The 18,685-nt window shown below is 40.2% G+C and overlaps 2 protein-coding genes across 2 annotated transcripts in view; both read left to right on the top strand.

Annotated features, from left to right (window-relative positions):
• Positions 1-1,824: 1,824 nt before the first annotated feature.
• LOC120748980 (complement C1q and tumor necrosis factor-related protein 9A-like) lies at positions 1,825-7,579 on the top strand. The gene is made up of 4 exons (XM_040056002.1): positions 1,825-1,855; positions 3,423-3,614; positions 5,512-5,574; positions 6,504-7,579. The coding sequence occupies exons 2-4, from the start codon at positions 3,449-3,451 to the stop codon at positions 7,307-7,309; spliced, it is 1,035 nt and encodes a 344-aa protein (XP_039911936.1). The 5' UTR covers positions 1,825-1,855; positions 3,423-3,448; the 3' UTR covers positions 7,310-7,579.
• Positions 7,580-8,862: 1,283 nt separating this feature from the next.
• The window catches only part of MIPEP (mitochondrial intermediate peptidase), a 66,263-nt gene continuing 56,440 nt past the window's right edge, over positions 8,863-18,685 (top strand). Inside the window, exons 1-6 of the mRNA XM_040056760.1 lie at positions 8,863-9,039; positions 11,736-11,909; positions 13,743-13,831; positions 14,803-14,889; positions 15,849-15,912; positions 17,589-17,771. Of these exons, the coding sequence (XP_039912694.1) occupies positions 8,863-9,039; positions 11,736-11,909; positions 13,743-13,831; positions 14,803-14,889; positions 15,849-15,912; positions 17,589-17,771 (774 nt within the window). The remainder of the gene's footprint in view (positions 9,040-11,735; positions 11,910-13,742; positions 13,832-14,802; positions 14,890-15,848; positions 15,913-17,588; positions 17,772-18,685) is intronic.

The raw sequence follows: 18,685 nt of genomic DNA, 5'->3' as shown, positions 1-18,685 counted from the left end.
AAGGGCAGATCTGAGAGGGCAGAGGTCAGCAAAGGAAGGAGTACCGCTGCTCTTCAAGGGCTGATTTTCTCTCCAAACACAAGGTGATGTAGGATTTATCAACTGTGGCTCCCAAGGATTTTTTTCAGGAAAGCTACAACTGCTCAAGAGGAAAGGAGGAGCCCCAGGTGCACCATGGCCCCTTCCTATAAGCACACCCAGACTTGAGAAACACTGACTTACTGAAAAAGAGTCTAAAAATTGCTCTGCTAATAAGGTCAGAGGTATCCAATTAACCAACATGGTTATTGCTGTCATATTCATCTCCTAACAAAGGTAGTTAGCACAGCAATCAATCTAAAAACGCCTGCATCTCCTGCCTTTCAGATTCAATGTCCTTTAAGAACAAATGATGAGCTCTTGCGCCAATGTAATTATTTTCAAATCATTATTCTCTGATGAGACAATACACTAAAAAGCAGCTGAAGGAAACATTTGTCTTTAAGGCTATTTCTACAGCACTTCTCTTGGTTGTCTGTTACAAATGCATCAAATCCGACTAACTGCAGAATCTAGTAAGGTATGGATAACTAATGAATGACCTTACTCCTAACTGGCAGTATGGGCTGTGTTATGATGACCCAAACTTTTAAGTGAGAAAGGAGGCTGAGGCTTAGTAGGCTTAGAAAATTTCTGATGATGCTTAATGGGTAAAGAGAAAAGGATTGTTCATTGTGACTCTCGTTTCTTAGTATAGCAGCGCGGTTAATTTGGCTACAGAAGTTCATTCAGGTAGAGCAAGCGAATTGCTGCACGTGATCTTTCCTTTTCCTCGGAGTGCGGTGGACGCGAAGTCCCGGGTTCATGCCAGGGCAACTCAACTCTTGCAATATTTTGGTGTGGCCACAGGGTGGTGGTGAAGATCTTACAGAAAACTTCGTCTCTCTGCGGTGCTGCGGGAACGTTCTCTGATATGTGCAGAGCACACGTGTCACATCTTCGCAGTGTGGTGACGCCCTCTGACACCGTTTGCAGTCACTTGAACACCAAGGGTGAATTAAGGCCATTTCTCGTAACACATTAACTCCTGTTACTTTGGGTTTTATCCTTCACTGTTGATGATCAGTGTTTAGGGAGTTGATGATAAGCTCAGTTGAGTTGTACTAGACCTTAGCAGCAGTTTCAGTAGTTTCATGAAGACAAGTTAGGAATTGAGTAATGGCTTTTTCAAATTATTTACCAATAATATATAATTTAGTATCACAATAGCTTTGACTGTTACTTGAACAGCTAGATAGGGAGACTGCTAATTAAATATGAGAAACTTTGAAATTCTATTTATTTACTTTAATTCAACCTTGTTACCTCTTTTCCATAATCTAATAATAATTGTAATGCCACGCTCTCAGCATTTTTAGTTTTAATTTCCATAGTCTTTGTCCCTAAATCCATTGTAAATTACCTGATTGAGAAATGAACTTCATTACATATTTTAGCAGCACAATTATAGCGTGACACGCATAGAACAAATCAACCAAGGTGTCAGAAGCTAACATTTGTGTGATGTATTTGTACAAAAGAACAGGGAAATCAAAGCCTTATTGATCCATTTTAACATTTTTCTTTCATGTAACTGTGGTAAAAGGCAAAGTATGGAGCACTTCAGCTTAATATTGGAATAAATAGAAAGATTCTGCTTTAAACCTCTGTTTTAATTATTGAACAGCTCTCAGATTAAATCACTGACCTTTGAGAATTTAGTGACCAAACAAGTGCTTGTCCTCAAGGCACATATCGGAGTCTGCATTCATTTACATGAAGCTTTTACACTCTCTTTAAAGATGCCCAAGAGCACTGCAGGTACCAAGTGAAAGAGGTAAGAACAAAGGTCCTGTATATGTGATGATGATATTGATATCAGGTTGTGGAGAGGAGTGCATGTATGGGGACCACACTGTCTATTCTTCAGGCAAGAAATGCTTCCCTACACAACTAGGAATGGGGTTCTCTGTAAGTGGACAATGACTGTCAGACTTTGTTGGATGCATCGTATTCTAGCAGTGTCATACAGAGCACTTCTTCCTTTTGCACTCTTCTGGAGTCCTTTGACTGAGGCAGCAAATATTTCTGTACCTCAGAAGGAGCAAATATTTTATCCCTTTCCACCTTTCTTTAGTGCCAACCAGCAGCAGCAGACAAAGTGGGATTTTTCCGGTTGGTGATCAAACATCTCTGAGTAAATCCATTGGCAAAGACACCATAAATAATTTCTAATAATGGTTCCTAAATGGGGAACTTTTCTGAACATGGAATAAAAAGATTAGGGAACATGTCCCAAAGCTAAAGTCTTACTCTATAAATTAGGTTAAGGGTGTAATTATTCTTATTGAGGACATACTGGTGTCTCTCTACATGGTACTTGTGTGCATTGTTTCATGAGAGTGAGAAATTGGGGTGAAGAGATTAAAGAGAAGACCTAATTTTTTAGTTAATGCTAGTTAATATTGCAAAAGAAGTACTCATCTTACTCCTCATTAATAAACGAACCAATTCCAAAGCCAATTGTGTAAATCTACTCATACTAACAATCACTTTTATCTGCTTAAGTACTTAACCTATATAGCTGAAGCTTCTGTGCATTAGACATTTATAGATATTAATTCCAAATCAAACAGGTATTAATTTTGTTGCTCTTTTCTTTTTATTCCTTAGTCTAATCTCTTCCCAACAATTGCTCTTACACTCGATTAAAACAGCTGTGTCCAGGATTAAGTCTTAATGTATGGGCCTATATTAAAAGACATTATATAGGAGGGAGTCTCTAGTGAAAAGATAAATATAAGCTGGACTTTTGGTTGCAAAGTTACATGGATTGGGAGCACCCAGCCAAAGAATTGTTTTTGCCAAAAAACTCTTACTTGATCCCTCACACCTTTGCCCTCATCTCACACTGCTCCAGCTCTAACCCCTCCTCTGAGGTCATTCCACTTTTTAACCCAATAGGGGGCTAATCTGAGTGAATTAATACTAATACTAATACTAATACTAATACTAATACTAATACTAATACTAATACTAATACTAATACTAATACTAATACTGTGATTGCTTTGTGCTGAATGTGGGGATTGAATTGTCTTAGCTTACTTCCCATGGCACCATCTCCTGGGAAATTAAAGGTACAACTGTGCAGTCACAAATAGGTGCAGGGAGAAATGTGAATGGAGAATTGTGTTAAGCTAATATTTTAAATGTAGAATGATGCTAGGAGTGATATCTCCATTAAATAATTATTTAAAATAGCACTCGATAGTTTCCAGGACTGTAATTAATGCTAAATATAGATTTATAAATAAAAGGGTAGACATTTCTCCCTCCACCACCCTGCTTTCTTTTCTAAACTAGACATAGGCAGATGTACTTTTTCTTCTTAAACATTTCAGCCGAAGTCCTATAACCTATCTAAAGAATGAAAATCTGGATTGTACTGCTGGCTATTGTAGTCAGCACAGCAGCAACACAAAACCAGGGCATCTGCACCCAGGGGTATCCTGGCATCCCTGGCAATCCTGGGCACAATGGCATACCTGGTCGTGATGGACGTGATGGGTCAAAAGGAGACAAGGGAGAGGCAGGTAAGACATTCAGAATGAATGATTTAGCATACCAAATGCAAGGCCATTCATTCCCTAATTTGTCTGTAGTTACTCTGCATGAATGGGATTATTCTGGCTAACCTTCAGAAAATATTTCAGACATTTGTTATTTACCTGTTTGAAGAAGGAAATATAAAGAAAGGCTTAATAACGAAAGCAAGACAGCAAATACTATGGAGAAGTCAGGTTCGTGGGATAAAAAAGAAAAAAAAAAGGCTTTACCTTCTCTCATGGGAATATTTTCAAGTCTATTTGAAAATTTTAAAGCCTACAAACCTACTCCTACTCCTCTAAGATAGAAACTATATTTCTACAAAGAGCTTCAAGCCTACTAAACAGAAAAAGCAACTGATACCTCGTTTGGTGTAGTAGGAATTATGCAGAGGTAAGAAGATTTTCTTATCTAAATTATACATTTGTAAGACTTGATTCTGAGTGTGCCTACTTGCTGTAACTCAAGAGTCACTAGAGCAAGTTCAGAAATGGAGACTGTTGAGCAATAATGCAGGATTTACGTCTGCTCCAGCAGGCCATAACAGAGATTTATATGAGATATCAAAGCCAGAGATAATCTCAGCATCCTAAAGCTAATTACCCCCATAATACCTTAAGACTTAGGTTAATGATGGTCCTTGTATCCATGCTGGAATATCAAGGCCAAGGTGAGAAATCTGCAGGCATGTGGACATATAACAATTCATCACCTTTTAAAATAAAGAAACAAAGATTTCCATTAGCATCTTAATAGGCACATACATTTAACTGCCCTCTTCTTCTGTATGCAGGGTTCCAGAAAGGTCTGAAAAATAGAAAACCTAAAGACTTCCTATTTTCATTTATTTTCTAAAGGCCCTTCCTGCACTCCAGTGAGTTATCCTGAGACCACTGGATTCTGATAAAGTCCCCAACTTTTTTCCTAAATTCATCTGTTATGATGACTGTACTGACTATTCTTTCTTTGAACAAAGTGGGGTGAATGCACCATTCTTTATTATCTATGTAGATACATCTTTGTGGTTTAATACATGAGAATTAATTTTGTTCCTTACCAAGTCAATGATATTTCAGCAGATGCTGGGATGCATCCATTGTGCAGGAAACTGCTAAAGAACTCCATATGGCTGGAGAGCTACCCTTGAAGTGTGATTACAACCAAACTAGCAACTCTATTTTTCTTCTGTTGCTGCACTAGGGATGTATCAAATTATTTGATCATGGATCTCTTGGTCTTCTGTACTAGCTCTGTACTGCAAAAATAACTTCTATAATTGCTCTCTGTAGAGCACTGGAAAGTCCATGTCATGCTAGGTACAGGGATCAAGAGTGTGAATAACTTCCTCAGCTTTATAGGCAATATTATTCCATTGTAATAACCCATTACTGTTGGTCAAACTGCTGCACGTTTCTTCTTGAGGTAGGAGTTCACCATTCATAGAATCACAGAATATTATAGATGGAAAAGGCCTCTAAAATGATCTAGTCCAACCATTAACTCACCACTAAACCATGTCCTTGTTTCACTGCTAGGCTTCCTGCCCCTGCTGAATTTCCATGGATAGAGAAAACAAGAGAAGTTTTCACACTGGTGATCCTCACCAGGTTATAACAACTGTACATGTCTCAATAACTCACCTCTTTATGCCAAGGATTCCTTCTGCACCCAAACCCCACCATCCTCAAACAGAGTTTCTCTGTTCTTTGTCAATCTCTCCATAAGATAAAAGTATCAGCAGTGGCAGACACTAAAAGTCAGGAATAAGGGTATGCTTTACATTACTGTTTGGCCAGGCTTGAAGAGGAAGGATTAAAGAAGTACTCTTCCCAAATTTTCTGGTAATTTGTTTAATGAAATCCTGTGGTTTTATTTCTGTACTAGGTGAACCAGGAGTTCCTGGCAGTCCAGGAAAAGATGGTATCAATGGAGAAAAAGGTGAACAAGGTCAGAGAAGTGTTTCAATTTAATATTTGTCTATGAACTGCTGCCCTTGTATTTGTGAACTCATAATCTCATCTATTTAAAATTCTCTCATTTCTAAATTGAGAACAGCAAACTGTACAAAACTGTACAAACAGCATTATTCCTAACATGAAGAAGCCAAAGGCCATTCAACAGAATTCATCAGCTTCTTTTCCTGATGGACTGTGTCTATGTTTTTTATGGTGTCTTTTGTCTATCAAGAGCTAAAGCCTTTCACATCATGAGATGTTCACCTTCAAAACCTCGTGCATCAACCAGAACAGTTTTGAAGGCTTTGATCTTCGGATCAATGGTGGATGAAGGTTAAATATAGCATAGGGTGGCAAGTAACCAGGACAATAAGCCTATAGCTGTGCTGCAGTAGCAATCTATATAACCCAAGAAAAGTAGAAATTATATTTAGAAATTATAGAAACATCACATAGAAATTATAGAAATATGTGGCAAGCAAGTTCAGGGTGTTGTAAAAGAAGCCCTTCCTCTTCCTCTGATTAAATTGTGAACCCCCTCACCCATTTTGTACAACAAAGGCTGTAAAAATATGTGGACAGCGGCTGCTTTTGTACGAGTTGATGTGAGCTGTCAGTGTTATCATTAGCCCATAGACAAGCTTACTTTCTTTGAGCTTATTCTTGCTGCTGCCAGCCAGAGCACCTGTTTTCTAACAAAATAACAGGCTCTTCAAACATTATGCTTATCCTGCACTTAAATGTATGAGAAACTGTGTGTACAGTGAGCACAGTATGCACAGTGGAGACTCACACCTGCACACGTATCTCCTCATGATGAAACTCAATTTGAGCCTTCCAATGGAGAATCATAAGAAAGTTGTGGAGCTGTTTTGTTTTTATTATTATTTGGTTTTTGTTTTGGTTTTTTCCTTCCTTTAGGAACCAATGGGACTGTTGAAGAGAAGGGGAACAAAGGAGATAAAGGAGAAAGAGGTCCACCTGGGAAACTGGGACCAAAAGGATTTATGGGATCAGTGGGTTACAAAGGTCAGAAGGGAGAGCTGGGACTGCAAGGACAAAAGGGTTTAAAAGGAGACATTGGACCCATAGGTCCAAAAGGGACAAAGGGTGAAATTGGACATCCTGGAAGAGTTGGTTTCCCAGGTCCAATTGGCCCGATTGGTAATCCAGGTCCTAAAGGTAATACTGGAGCTATAGGGCCACAGGGTAACCCAGGAGTTCAGGGGGAAAGAGGCTTGAAAGGAGACAGAGGAGACAAGGGGAACGTAGGTGCCCCAGGAGTCCTGCCAAGGAGCGCTTTCAGTGTTGGCCTTACAGCCAACACCAAGTTTCCCCCTCCAAATCGCCCGATCAGGTTTGACAAGGTGCTGTATAACAGCCTGAACAACTTCAACTCAGCTACTGGCAAGTTCACCTGCAAACACCCCGGTGTTTACTATTTCACCTACCACATCACCGTCTACTCAAGGAACGTGCGGGTAGCTCTCGTTAAGAACGGCATCAAGATGCTGCACACGGTGGACAGGTACCAGAGCGGAGAGGACCAGGCCTCGGGAGCTGCCATCCTCGAGCTGCAGGGAGGAGACGAGGTGTGGCTGCAGGCCCACCAAGGAGAGGCTTTCAATGGGCTGTTTGCAGACGGCGATGATGACACCACCTTCGCTGGGTTCCTCCTGTTCAGCACCGCTGACCCACTGGAGACACTGCTGCCGCCCACCCCGTAACTCCGCATTGTCCCTGCATGCTGCGTGCATGTGCCCTTCAGCCCTCCCTAGGAAAGCTGTCATCTATCTGCTGGACTATTCCTACTGGATTCAAGAGAGAATGGTTGGTGTCAGGGAACAGCTTCTGTGCAAGAGAGGACAAGTCTTCAGAATCTACAGTGCTGGGCTCAACACATTAGTGGTTTGGTGACGTACTGTAGACATTCACAGGGGTGCGTACCCCAGTTCTGGGGAAAAAAAAAAATAAAATTAAAGCAACATGGGATGAAATAAAAGACAAAAGTTTTGGAATGATGTTGTGTGGGACATCTTGTATAAAAAAGAAGCAACAGTTACTTCCAAGCCAGTTTATATCTTCCAATGTGGCGTGTGTAGATGGACTTGAAACTTGGTTAGTTTGCATCCAGCCATTTAAAAATAATTTTTAAACTTGAAATTAGTGTAGTTTGATACCTCTACAGAAAGTGCTTGCTGTACGGCGCAAGCAAGTTTCATTGTTTCATTTACAGCTTTTAAATATGGTTCTTTTCTGTCTGTGTAGTCACAGGTCTGCAATCGAGCAAAATGGAGTGACAGGGGGAAGTCCCATGTGGATTCTCCGATGCAGGCAGATATGCAGGGCAGTTATTCAAGGCCAGCGCAAAAATACAGCATAAAGCTTCTGTACTTCAGAATTAGTTGGTGCAAAACAAATTCTCCCAGATTAAATGTAATATTTAATCAACACTGAAGCAGCCATGCCTGATCAAGAGATACTTCCTGTGCCGTAAAACATTCCTTCTGTCATTCTTCCTCTCGAATTTTCTTTTTCTTCCTCCCTTCCCATGCCCCCTTTTTCTTCTAGAACTCAATATATATATATACATATATTAAAAAAAAAAAAAAAAAAAAAAAAAAAAAAAGTTGGGAAGTCTCATTCCCTTCTCTTAAAAGATAATAAAGTAGAGATGCCAATGGAGATGGGTCAGCATCATGAAATTCAATGCAAATGCGGTGTTGGGAGCACAAGGCCTGGCTTCCCATCAGCACCGCAGGGTACCAGGGGAATGTGGGCACGTTCCCGCAGCAGCTGAACCCCAAGTGTGGATCACAGAGCTCAGACGGAAAGGGCACGATGAGTTAATTCAGGAGGAACAGCTGCACTTCTCAAATGACATCCAGGGAGATACAAGGGCACTCAGGCGGAGGAAAAGGGCTATACGAATTTTTCAGCAAGACAAAGTTTTTTTCCCCGTAAGCCGCACGCCGCAAGTTTGTATCACAGAAACATCTAGACCGAAAACCCGTTTTAAAAGGGCCTTAGGTTCAACCGGAGGAGGTGTAGGGCAGAAACCAGCGGCAGAGGCCCCGGCGCGGCCCGGTCGGGCGCCGCCAGCCCGGGACAGAGGCGCCCGGCGCGCTGAGGGGCGGTGGGAGCCCGGAGCTCCGCCTCGCTCCGCCTCCCGCCGCCGCTCCTCCCCTCGGCGCGGACGCGCGGAGGTCGCGGCCGAGCGTGGCGTGCGGAGGCCGCGGCTGTGCGGGCCCCGCTCCGCCGCGCTGCGCTGCGCTCCGCCATGCTGGGCGGCTGCCGGCGGGCGCTGCCCGCGGCGCTGGGCCGGGCGCTGCGGGGCCGGGCGGCGGGGCAGGGCGGCCGGGCCGTCAGCACCAGCTGGTGCCCCGTGGGCACCGCCTTCGATGCGAAGCAGCAGCAGCAGCAGCCGCTGCGCGGCGGCGCGGCGGGCAGGGACACGGTGAGCGGCGGGAGGGGAGGGCCGGGCCTGCTGCGTGCTTTGCTCTGCTTGTCTGCTTCTAGCAAACCCAAACCGTATGGCTTTTGAACGCAGAAGGGTTTGACAGTGATGGCCTTGTGCGTGGGAACGCCTTGAGCCTGAGTGGTGCCCCTGTGTCCACAAAGTGAGATTACCCCTTCCATGAGCTCTTCCCTGTCAGCCTCCCCTGGCTGTGCCGTCATTCCCGTGTCGGTGCCGTGTCACTGCACTCGGGCTGTGCTTCAGGAGCAGCCACGCTGCTCACATCACCTTGCCTGGGCGATATTCTTGATGTTTCGCCTGTGACCAAAAAAAAAAAAAAAAGGGGCGGTGGGGTTTGTTTGCTGATCTGGTGACAATTGGGTTTTCTGGTGCATAACTTTTTGGGGTGAGTCAGGGACGTTTGTTAATGTGTGTCCAGGGAATCAACAGGCTCCCGGAAAGGGTAACGTGGCACAGTGCATGCAGAAGAGGTGCAGCGGTAAAAATCCAGGTTTTTGCCTGCTGACTCAGCTACTCCTGCCATGGTGCCCAGCCTGGTGGAGCTGTTGAACTTTGGGTTTTAGAGAGGACAAATTGAACCTCGATTTACAATCTGGCACTTGCTTGAGAAACTTTCCTTCAGGTTCTCATGCCTCTGCAAGCGCACTCGTGTAAGTCTTGCTTCAGGAAATAAACAGAGGGAACTGCACCAGGCTTCATTTTTTTTGTAATTTTTAAATTTTTATGTTAAACTTGATATCATATGTAGGAGGAATTCCATGGCTAATTTATCTGTAAGAGGAGGTGCATCCTGGTCACAGAGCACTACCTGTGCAGGAAGAGCTCTCTTGCGAGGATGGGTGATGATGAAGGGCAGCGGGAAGAGCTGGAGCTCTCAGGGATAGTGCACTGTAACCTCTGGGTGAGGGTCTGAGTGAAGGGGCAGTCGCGAGTGTCTTACACAGCAAACATTATTCAAGAGTGCTGTGATACAAGTATGTTTGTGTGCACACGTGTATAGATATAAAAATACCTTTTTCAGTGTTCACTCCAGTCCAGTTCCCGTTCCCAAATAATAAATACAACATGGGAAGTGTGAGGAAAGGTTTTCTTTCTTTAGCAAAAAAAGGTGTTTTTAACAACAGTGACAGAAAGAAAATAGGAAAAAGCAACCCAAAATGATCTGGATGTGTACTTGAAGGGTTGCTTTTGCTTCAGAATATATACTTGTACAGTCTAGCTGTCAATTTGTAGCTTTTTTGTTTTATTTATGTAAATACTAGCAAGCTATATGCAAACCTGCGGCTGACTGCTGTGATACAAAGAGTTTGCAGAGAGTGGATGATAAACTGATGGGGTTGCAGATATGAAAATCCAGATTGTGATTTTTATATACTGGGGTTGAATTTGGGAAGGGGTAGATGTGTGAAATCACGTACCTTTCACTGTTCAGTGCTACAGTCAGGGAGTGAGAAGATGCTCATCTTGTAGTTGGGCAGTTGCAAAGGGTGTGTATTGCTTGAAGAGATGTTGCTTTAATTTAAATGAAATTAAGGAATTACTTGGATAAGGTTTTTCACCCAGGGGGTGTTTGGGCACTGGAACATGTTCCCTAGGGAAGTGGTCGCAGCACCAGCACTGACAAAGTTCAAGAAGTATTTGGATAGTGCTCTCAGGCATATGATATGACTCTTGAGGAGGGTGCTGTGCAGGGCCAGAAACTGGACTTCAGTGATCCTTGTGGCTCCCTTCTGTCGCGTCAAATAAAACAAAAAACTTTTCCAAACAGTGTTAAAATGATAATATAGAAGCAAATCTTTAATTGAAAGCCTTCAAGGTGCCCAACATGGTGATGTGTACATGTGATACAGTAGTTCTACAATTTTTATAATGTTAGTTGATTAATATAACTATCAAATATTGTCCAATTGGAGCAATTGGGTTAGATGATTTCCCCCCTGGGGAGCCTTCCTCCTCTCCTCCCAGTCTTCTAACTCTACATTTAATTATGTCTATGATACGTGGTGCAAAATGAAGTGTCCTTGCTTAACTAAGAGGCAAGACAAAACAGAATTTCAAGAATGCATCAATAGGTGTTTCTTAGCTGTGAGAAAGGGAGCTGGAAAAGTACTAGAAATTATAACTATGTATTAACAGTCTACAAAACTACAAATACATGAAGAATATGTAAAAACCAAAAATTCTTAGTCATCACTTCCACTCGGGATTCTGTGATTCTTTGAAATCTTCTTCCTGCTGTAGGTCTGCACTGTGGAACTTCTCTGTGTGCTAGCATTAGTGATTTTGTTTGATCAGTGGTGGAACCTCTCTAAGTCTCTTTCACTAATGCAGAATTTAAGTGCCATCTGCATTTACCCTGCTCAAATGTGGGACAGGGCTAGGCTCAATAGGAACTTCAGGAATAAAACTGTTAATTCCACATTTTCAGGTTTTGTTGATTATTGCTTTGAGGTCTGCTTCCAGTATTGGGGGCTCATTTTGTAAGCCTAAGAGGACAGTCCTGTCCTATTCCCTACAACCTCTTGGTATCTGGTGCTACTGGCCAGTGAAGTGTTACAGTGTGCTAGCTAGGGTCACTTTGGTAAAATTCTGTAGTGATCATTCAGTCTTGAAACAAAGGTGCAGAAATCGAGGGAGGTGATAGTGATGTGTTTTCATTGTGTTCTGCACTGCAGGGGCTGTTTGGTGTTCCAGAACTGAGCTGTCCAGAAGGATTTCAAGAAGCACAGGACAAAGCATTGCAAGAATCGGAACAGCTCGTCCAGAAGGCGTGTTCAACACCACCTGGGCCAGAGACTGTCATGATCTTCGATCAGCTTTCAGATAGCTTGTGCAGAGTAGCAGACTTGGTACATTACTTTTTTTATTTTTACATAAATTCTTTTAGACTGGCTAAGCTTACACTGCGTTCCATTTTATGATTTTCTGCACTGCACTGAGTAGCAGATCAGCTCCATGAAATTTTGTGTTAAGTCAGAAAATTAAATTGATTGAAAGTGAATTACAAAGGCTTTTGTCAAATGATAGCTAAGTACAAATCCTGTCAAAGTGTCCAGTTATTTTTACGACAAATGCAAAAATAGTGCAGAAACCACAAGAAAAACAAGAGTGAAATCATACTTGGGTTTCTGCTGCAATATTAGTACATAAGCTCACCAGTGTCACTTATATTGTTGAAAAGAGGGATTAGATTTCAGATTTAAAGTTGGAGTGGCAATGTACATATTTTAAGTTATGATCATTTTTAGGTGAAGGTCCATAAAGAACTTTCAGAGTAAAGGCAGCAAATGAAACTCAACAGTATCCCTTTTTTATTAACACAAGAAAAAGGAAGCAATTTCTTAGATTGTAGTTTTTGTGGTCCATGGATTTAGAGTCCTTGGTCTGATACTCTGCATCACAAAATTTTAGGTTTAATAGAGCATTTCATATTGCTATCTGGAAGTTTGCCCAAAGTACATCTTTTATCAAAGCATCATTCTTTGGTTGAAGGAAGCAGACCCAACCTTCACAGTGAAATCAGTTCTTAGTGAATAGGCCACTGAGTTTTTTGAGGTCACTTGGGTTTTCACATTTGAATGTCTCTGTGTGTTTTCAGTTCTTCAATCTTATTTCTTATTCTTTTGTAGATTTAAGACATCTTTTGTGTCAGGCGCTTTTTCCTTCTGAAAGTACTTACAAGCTCTGTCAAGAGCTTCTTTTGTTTTGTGTAGACTATGCCTAGTTCTGCTTAATCAATCAATACCTGAGTAAAACGTTAATGTCCGAATTCAATGGCCATTGTTGTGTATCAGTTTGCTGAGTTAAAATTATCTCCTTTGTGCTATATTCAGGCTTTTTATGTTCACTGATGCACAGCTTGCAGAACTGTCTGGAAATTACTTGGAGATTGTTATCTGTTATTAGGAATTTTGATATCTGTCATTCAGCACCTTTTCTGTCAGTGGTGTACAGGATTTAAAAAAGGAATTCTAAGAAGTAAAAAATTTAAGTGTGTAACATTTCTAAGGCTGCCTTTTCAATCAAACTGCAATCATATTTTATACTGTCAGCTTGTTGCATGTGCTTTCTGTAAAATTGTGCTTAATGTCTTCAGCGTATTCCTAGATTTTAAATATATTCCTGATCTTTTAAGTCTATCATTTCAATGCTAAAACCCCCCTGAATTCATGTCAGCTGTCCTGGAAGCCCTTAGCTCCCCAGCCCCTTTTAGCATCCTTCTAGCCTTATGGACCCCTTGAAGTATTTTGATATTTACAAAAAATCAGTATTTCTTCCTATTAGGAAATATGCACATTTGGTGGTATGCTTTCTTCTTAACTAGAAAATTTCGTTTTAAAAAGTATTTTTTAATAACATTTAAATATGTTGGAGTAGTTCTGTGTTGTAAGGACTCTCAAGATACACACTACTTAAAATATTTTATGAAGTGTGTGAGTTAATGATGTTTATTGGAAAGATGCAAGCTGGTTTAATATGGTTTAATAATTGTAAGCAAAGTTTTACAATCAGCTTTGTGTTTTAGACAAAAAAAGGCAAATTCCACCAAATGATTGCATAGAACTATAGAAATGAATGTTAATATAAATGGAACTGCTTGAATGCAATTTATTTATAAGCCAGGATTTTTTAAAAAAAAATTTGTCTTTTTGCCTCACTCTTTCCTTCTTCTACTGTGTTAGGCTGATTTTGTAAAAGTTGCCCACCCTGACTTTGCATTCAGAGAGGCTGCTGAAGAAGCTTGCAGGAACATTGGTACTGTGGTAGAGAAGTATGTTTTCTTTTTATTTTTTCTATTTCCATATGCAGATTTAAAAATTACTGTATGACCATCTATGGAAACAGCAATCAACAACAAAAAATTGTGCTTGGGAACAAAGTGTCAGTTTTTTGTTACAGATATTTAAGTGTTTAGTTTTGTTACAGTATCTCATGAAAGGCTTTTCTATTTTAGTTGCAATTTATGACTCTAGGTCACTGAAGCCCGTTAGACATTTTTCTAGGATTTGTGACAATTCTCTAGTGGTTGTAAAGTTAATGTACAAAATGCTTGAAAGTGGATTTCTCAGGACTTTGGTCAAGCACACCATTAATAACAATATGACTTTAATGTCTGAATACCACTTCAGATATAAAATTAGTAAGAAATTTTTCACTTATTATTTTGAGAGTCTCATAAACTACTGTGTGTATGTGTTTCATTGCCCACCTGGGGGTGCAGGATAACATGCCAGCAAATCTGATGGACATAGTGTTATCTGCTTGGGGACAGTGCTTGGTGTGTGGAGATGTTCTGGGGATGGTAAGCTCTTAGTCTATGCCAGTGGCAGTCAGCAGCACGTTTATCTTATGGCAAACTTGAGCACAGGCTTTCCTTTAAGGGGTTCCTTTCACAGTAAGGATTAGAAAAACATTCTCCCACCTTGACACTCTCGCCATGATTATCTTTATTCGTAAAAAAATAATCAGTGCGTGTTGGACTTGCTCATATTGCCACAAAATACCACCCCAAAGTATTTTTCTGTCAGCCAAGACCTGTTTCCATGCTGGTTTGTCCACACATGCTCTGTACAGAAATTTTCTACTTTTTAACTGTGATTGTGAAACGAAAAACATTTTGAAAATACACTCCTTGGCTTTTAATGTTGTTTCACTAAATACTGCCTTGGAATGAGTAATACTATGAAACTGAAGTATTAGTCAGTTGCTAATGCATGATTGTTTTACTCTGTATCTTTTCAGATTAAATACAGATGTTGAACTGTGTCAGAGTCTGAGACGTCTGCTAGCTGATGAGACTGTAGTGAGTTCCTTAGATCCGGAGACCAGGTACTTATTAATGCTTATAGTTCTTTATAGGTTATAAATAGAACCTTGTAGCTTTAGATTCTTAGATGATATATATTGTTCCTTATTGTACTTATATTTTGTGTTTTCTTAAACTACTAAATGCATCTTTTGGAGAACAAACTACATCTCCATTATTAATTTATTAGTCACTACCAAATTACCTGCACAGGAGTTAGGAAGTTTGTAGTTGCATAATCTTGGAGAGTGTCTGTGACTGTAGAGCACAAGATATATTTATGCTGAATAACTGAGATCTTGCAAGAACAAAAAAATGAAAACTTTAGATTTTCTTCAATAATATTATTTTGATTAAAATTATGTACTGTACTGTAGTGTATAGATCAGTGTTTTTAGGAATAAAACTACGGAACAGGATATATAACTTGATTTCACTTTATAGAAGTTTATTTTATTTTTCAAAATCAGATTAGCAGTATATTTATTGAAAGCTTACTTTATGATTGCTGTAATATGTTTTATTCACTGTTTATGCAGTTATAGTTGTGAATTATTTATTCACTGACATGGTTAGACAAGCTTAATGTGTAAGTTATTTCCTTCTTCCTTCTTTCACCATGGTCAAGGATGTTAGATTTGGAGAGGCATTTTTCTGATGTCAGGATAAATGAACTGTGAAAGGAAAGTAAAATGCACAAATTGGGTGAACAACTAGATTAAGGTACTGGAATTATTTTGAAGGATATTTGCAAAGCAGATGACTAAACTAAGAACAAAGGACAAATTGTTTCTCACTGAGTAAATTATTAAGGACCTAAAGCATAGGAAATCTTTGTCCCTAATAAAAGCATGCATATAACTGTGGCATTATTCTCTGTGAAAGACATGAAACATAAATAACTACTAAAGGCAAAATCTGTTAAGAAATGATGCTTACTGTCAAGTGAAGCTATTTTAACAGGGATTTACTGTATTTTTAGGCGAGTGGCAGAACTTTTTATGTTTGATTTTGAGATCAGTGGCATTCATTTGGATGAAGAAAAGGTAATTTCTGGCTACAATGTATGAACAGAAATTTGTTTATCTACAAGAGACCAGATAGTGGAACGTGTGGGATGTGAAATCATGTGATTCTGGGTCAGTTTGTTCTGTGTGTAATTTTGTAGCCTTAGAAGTGATGAATTTTGTCTATTTTAAATCACTTCTAAAGATAGTTTTTAGATGGTTGGTTATTCTTCCTAGTTTGGTCCTCATCATTCCTTTCTGTTCTGAGGAGTTATGAGCAAGTCCTGGGATCATATTTTATTTCTTTGGTGTCTGCATCAGATATTTAAAATAGCTGTCAAAGCAACATGTTTACAGAGAGGGAAAAGCAGCACTCTGTGCACCTTTGATGACAGGTTAATCAAGTGGAGTGTGTTAGGAGGGATCAGGTGTGTGTTCGGGCACTCCTGTGGTGGTCACATAACCAGAAGTTGTAAATCTCGTTGAAATTTGAATATATGGGCATGGTCTGATTACCTGTCTTGGAGCTTTTACATGCTTTTGCAGTAGTTAGTGATGGATTTTCCAAACCCAGCAGCTTACACCATGCTTTGTGGTATGGATGCTCTGTCTGTTCATAGTTCATGTCATTGTATAAAGTTAATTCCTTGTTCATTGGAGTCATCCCCTCCAAAAAGATCTGTACAAAAGCTCTTCTACCAGATTTATGCTATAGAGTTATTCTGAAGATCCTGGTTTGATGGTGTTTTGTGACCTAGAAAATGGTTCTAGAATACATTTTTACAGTTACTTTGTCCAAAGAACAACCCTGAAACTTCAGCTCTGGGGTTTATGTCTGATTTGGCTATTGGTTCTATGGTGCTTCACCTCCTTTCAGTTACAATTTTCACTTATTTTTGCACATTTTCCTCTTCCTCCTCTGCCTATCCTACTTTTCTTGCTTGCTGCCCAGTGTTTCTTTTCAATTCTTTTTTAATACTTTAGAAAACCTTCCCTGTTGTAAGTTGAAGTTTACTTCTGCTAAAGAGATTTTCTGATTTTTAAAATAAAACTCAAAGATATGTTTTCAAGAGAAGGGGTGGGAAAGGGTGGACAGAGATCACATTATGTCATTCTTTGGACTTTACAGTTTATGCTGTATCTGTACCCTCAGCCTTTGTTTTTTTGAGCTATGAACCCACAGACAATAGAGACCATACTTTACTAATATGAGTGAGTTCACTGCAGCAAACCTTGCATGATTAAATGTGTGAAATCTGTAATGATGGTGATAAAACTCTAAATCACAAACTCCTAAGAGAAGGATTGAAGTACTGTAAATAGTTTACAGTGTCCAGAAATCAGCACAATACAAACAGGAAAAAGAGAATTTTAATTCTATATCTATTTTAGGATATCTCTCTCAAAGGTGCTTTTTTTATTCAATGTTTTACATAGCAATCAGTTACAAGCTAGCAAATTATAAATTTTATTTGAACTCTACTGTACATTTTCTTACTGCAGAAACATAGGCATTTTCTTTGAAATTTTAATGCCTTGTGACCGTCGGATCTTGTTGACTTGCCCTGCATTATGACTTTGTTGATTCTGTAGGTATAATCTTAAGTGTTGTATTTTCTACTTAATTTTTGAGAGAGTCCTCTAAGGTTTAAAAAGTTTGGGTTCTGCTCGTACTGTGTCTGAAGATGGTATTTTGTGCTTAATTTTTCTTACAGCGTAAAAAGGCAGTCGACCTCAATGTCAGAATATTGGATTTATGTAATGAATTTCTGCTAGGAACTCACATTCCCAACAAGATCGACAAACATGTTCTGCCAGAGCATATTCGTTATAATTTTACAGCTGAAGGCAATTACTTACAAGTGGCTGGTCTACACGCTGATTGTCCTGATGATCTGGTTTGTATTCCCTGACTTTACTTTGGCGTCCTCCATACCAGAAGTGCCTATCAGTTACTTGGCTTGTTAGTGAGGCAAGTGTATGTGGTTTGTGATTATGCTGTTATTACTAATAGGGAAAATTTTCATAGAATGTAACAATGGCATATTTGATAGTAGCAGGTGTGAAATAAAGGCTGTGCAGATCCTGAATGGCTGAAGAAGGGCAGAACACAGACTCAGAATTTTAGGCAAGCACACCTCAGTTTATTCAGAGGTGGGATCCCTGGACATGCAGTTCTGAAGGGCAAAGGAGCTCAGGAAAGCAGGTGGTTCTCTGAAGGCAGCATCCTCCAAGCATGTGAGAATATTGAGATACTCAGTGCAACCTGATCCTTAGAAAGCCAAGCAGATGTATCAGGAACCAGGCTTGACAAGCAGACAACTCTTAAACAAAGCTTTGTCTCCGAAAGATAGCATACATGGTGTGGAAGCAGGTGCAAGATCCAGGGGAGGAATGTAGAAACATTGCCTGTATGTGTAGGGATAATGTTGGGAATGTCAAACCTCAACTGCAGTTGTGACTTGGAATAGACATCAAAAGCAACGAGAGCAATTACTGCTGCATTGGTACTAAAAGCCTGAGCAAGGAAAACATGGACTCAGTGCTGAGAAAGGTGAGTGACAGTGGCAGCAGACAGATAAGGCTGAGATGCTCATCACTTTCTTTTGCCTCAGTGTTCATCAGTGACTTTAGTCCAAGGTAAGAGATTACAGTTTGGATTGGTGGGCAACCAGATAGGTAAAAAACCTAATTTCACGATCAGACACAGAGAGTAGTGGTTGAAATGCACCCTACAGGAAGACTGGTAATGGAGGAGCTCTTGCAGGGGCCTGAACTGCATCCCCTGTTTAACATCTTTATCAGTAATGTA

Source organism: Hirundo rustica, chromosome 2 (assembly GCF_015227805.2).
Source record: "Hirundo rustica isolate bHirRus1 chromosome 2, bHirRus1.pri.v3, whole genome shotgun sequence".
NCBI lineage: Eukaryota > Metazoa > Chordata > Aves > Passeriformes > Hirundinidae > Hirundo > Hirundo rustica.
Note: the sequence above shows the minus strand (reverse complement) of the source record. Positions and strands in the feature narration are given on the sequence as shown.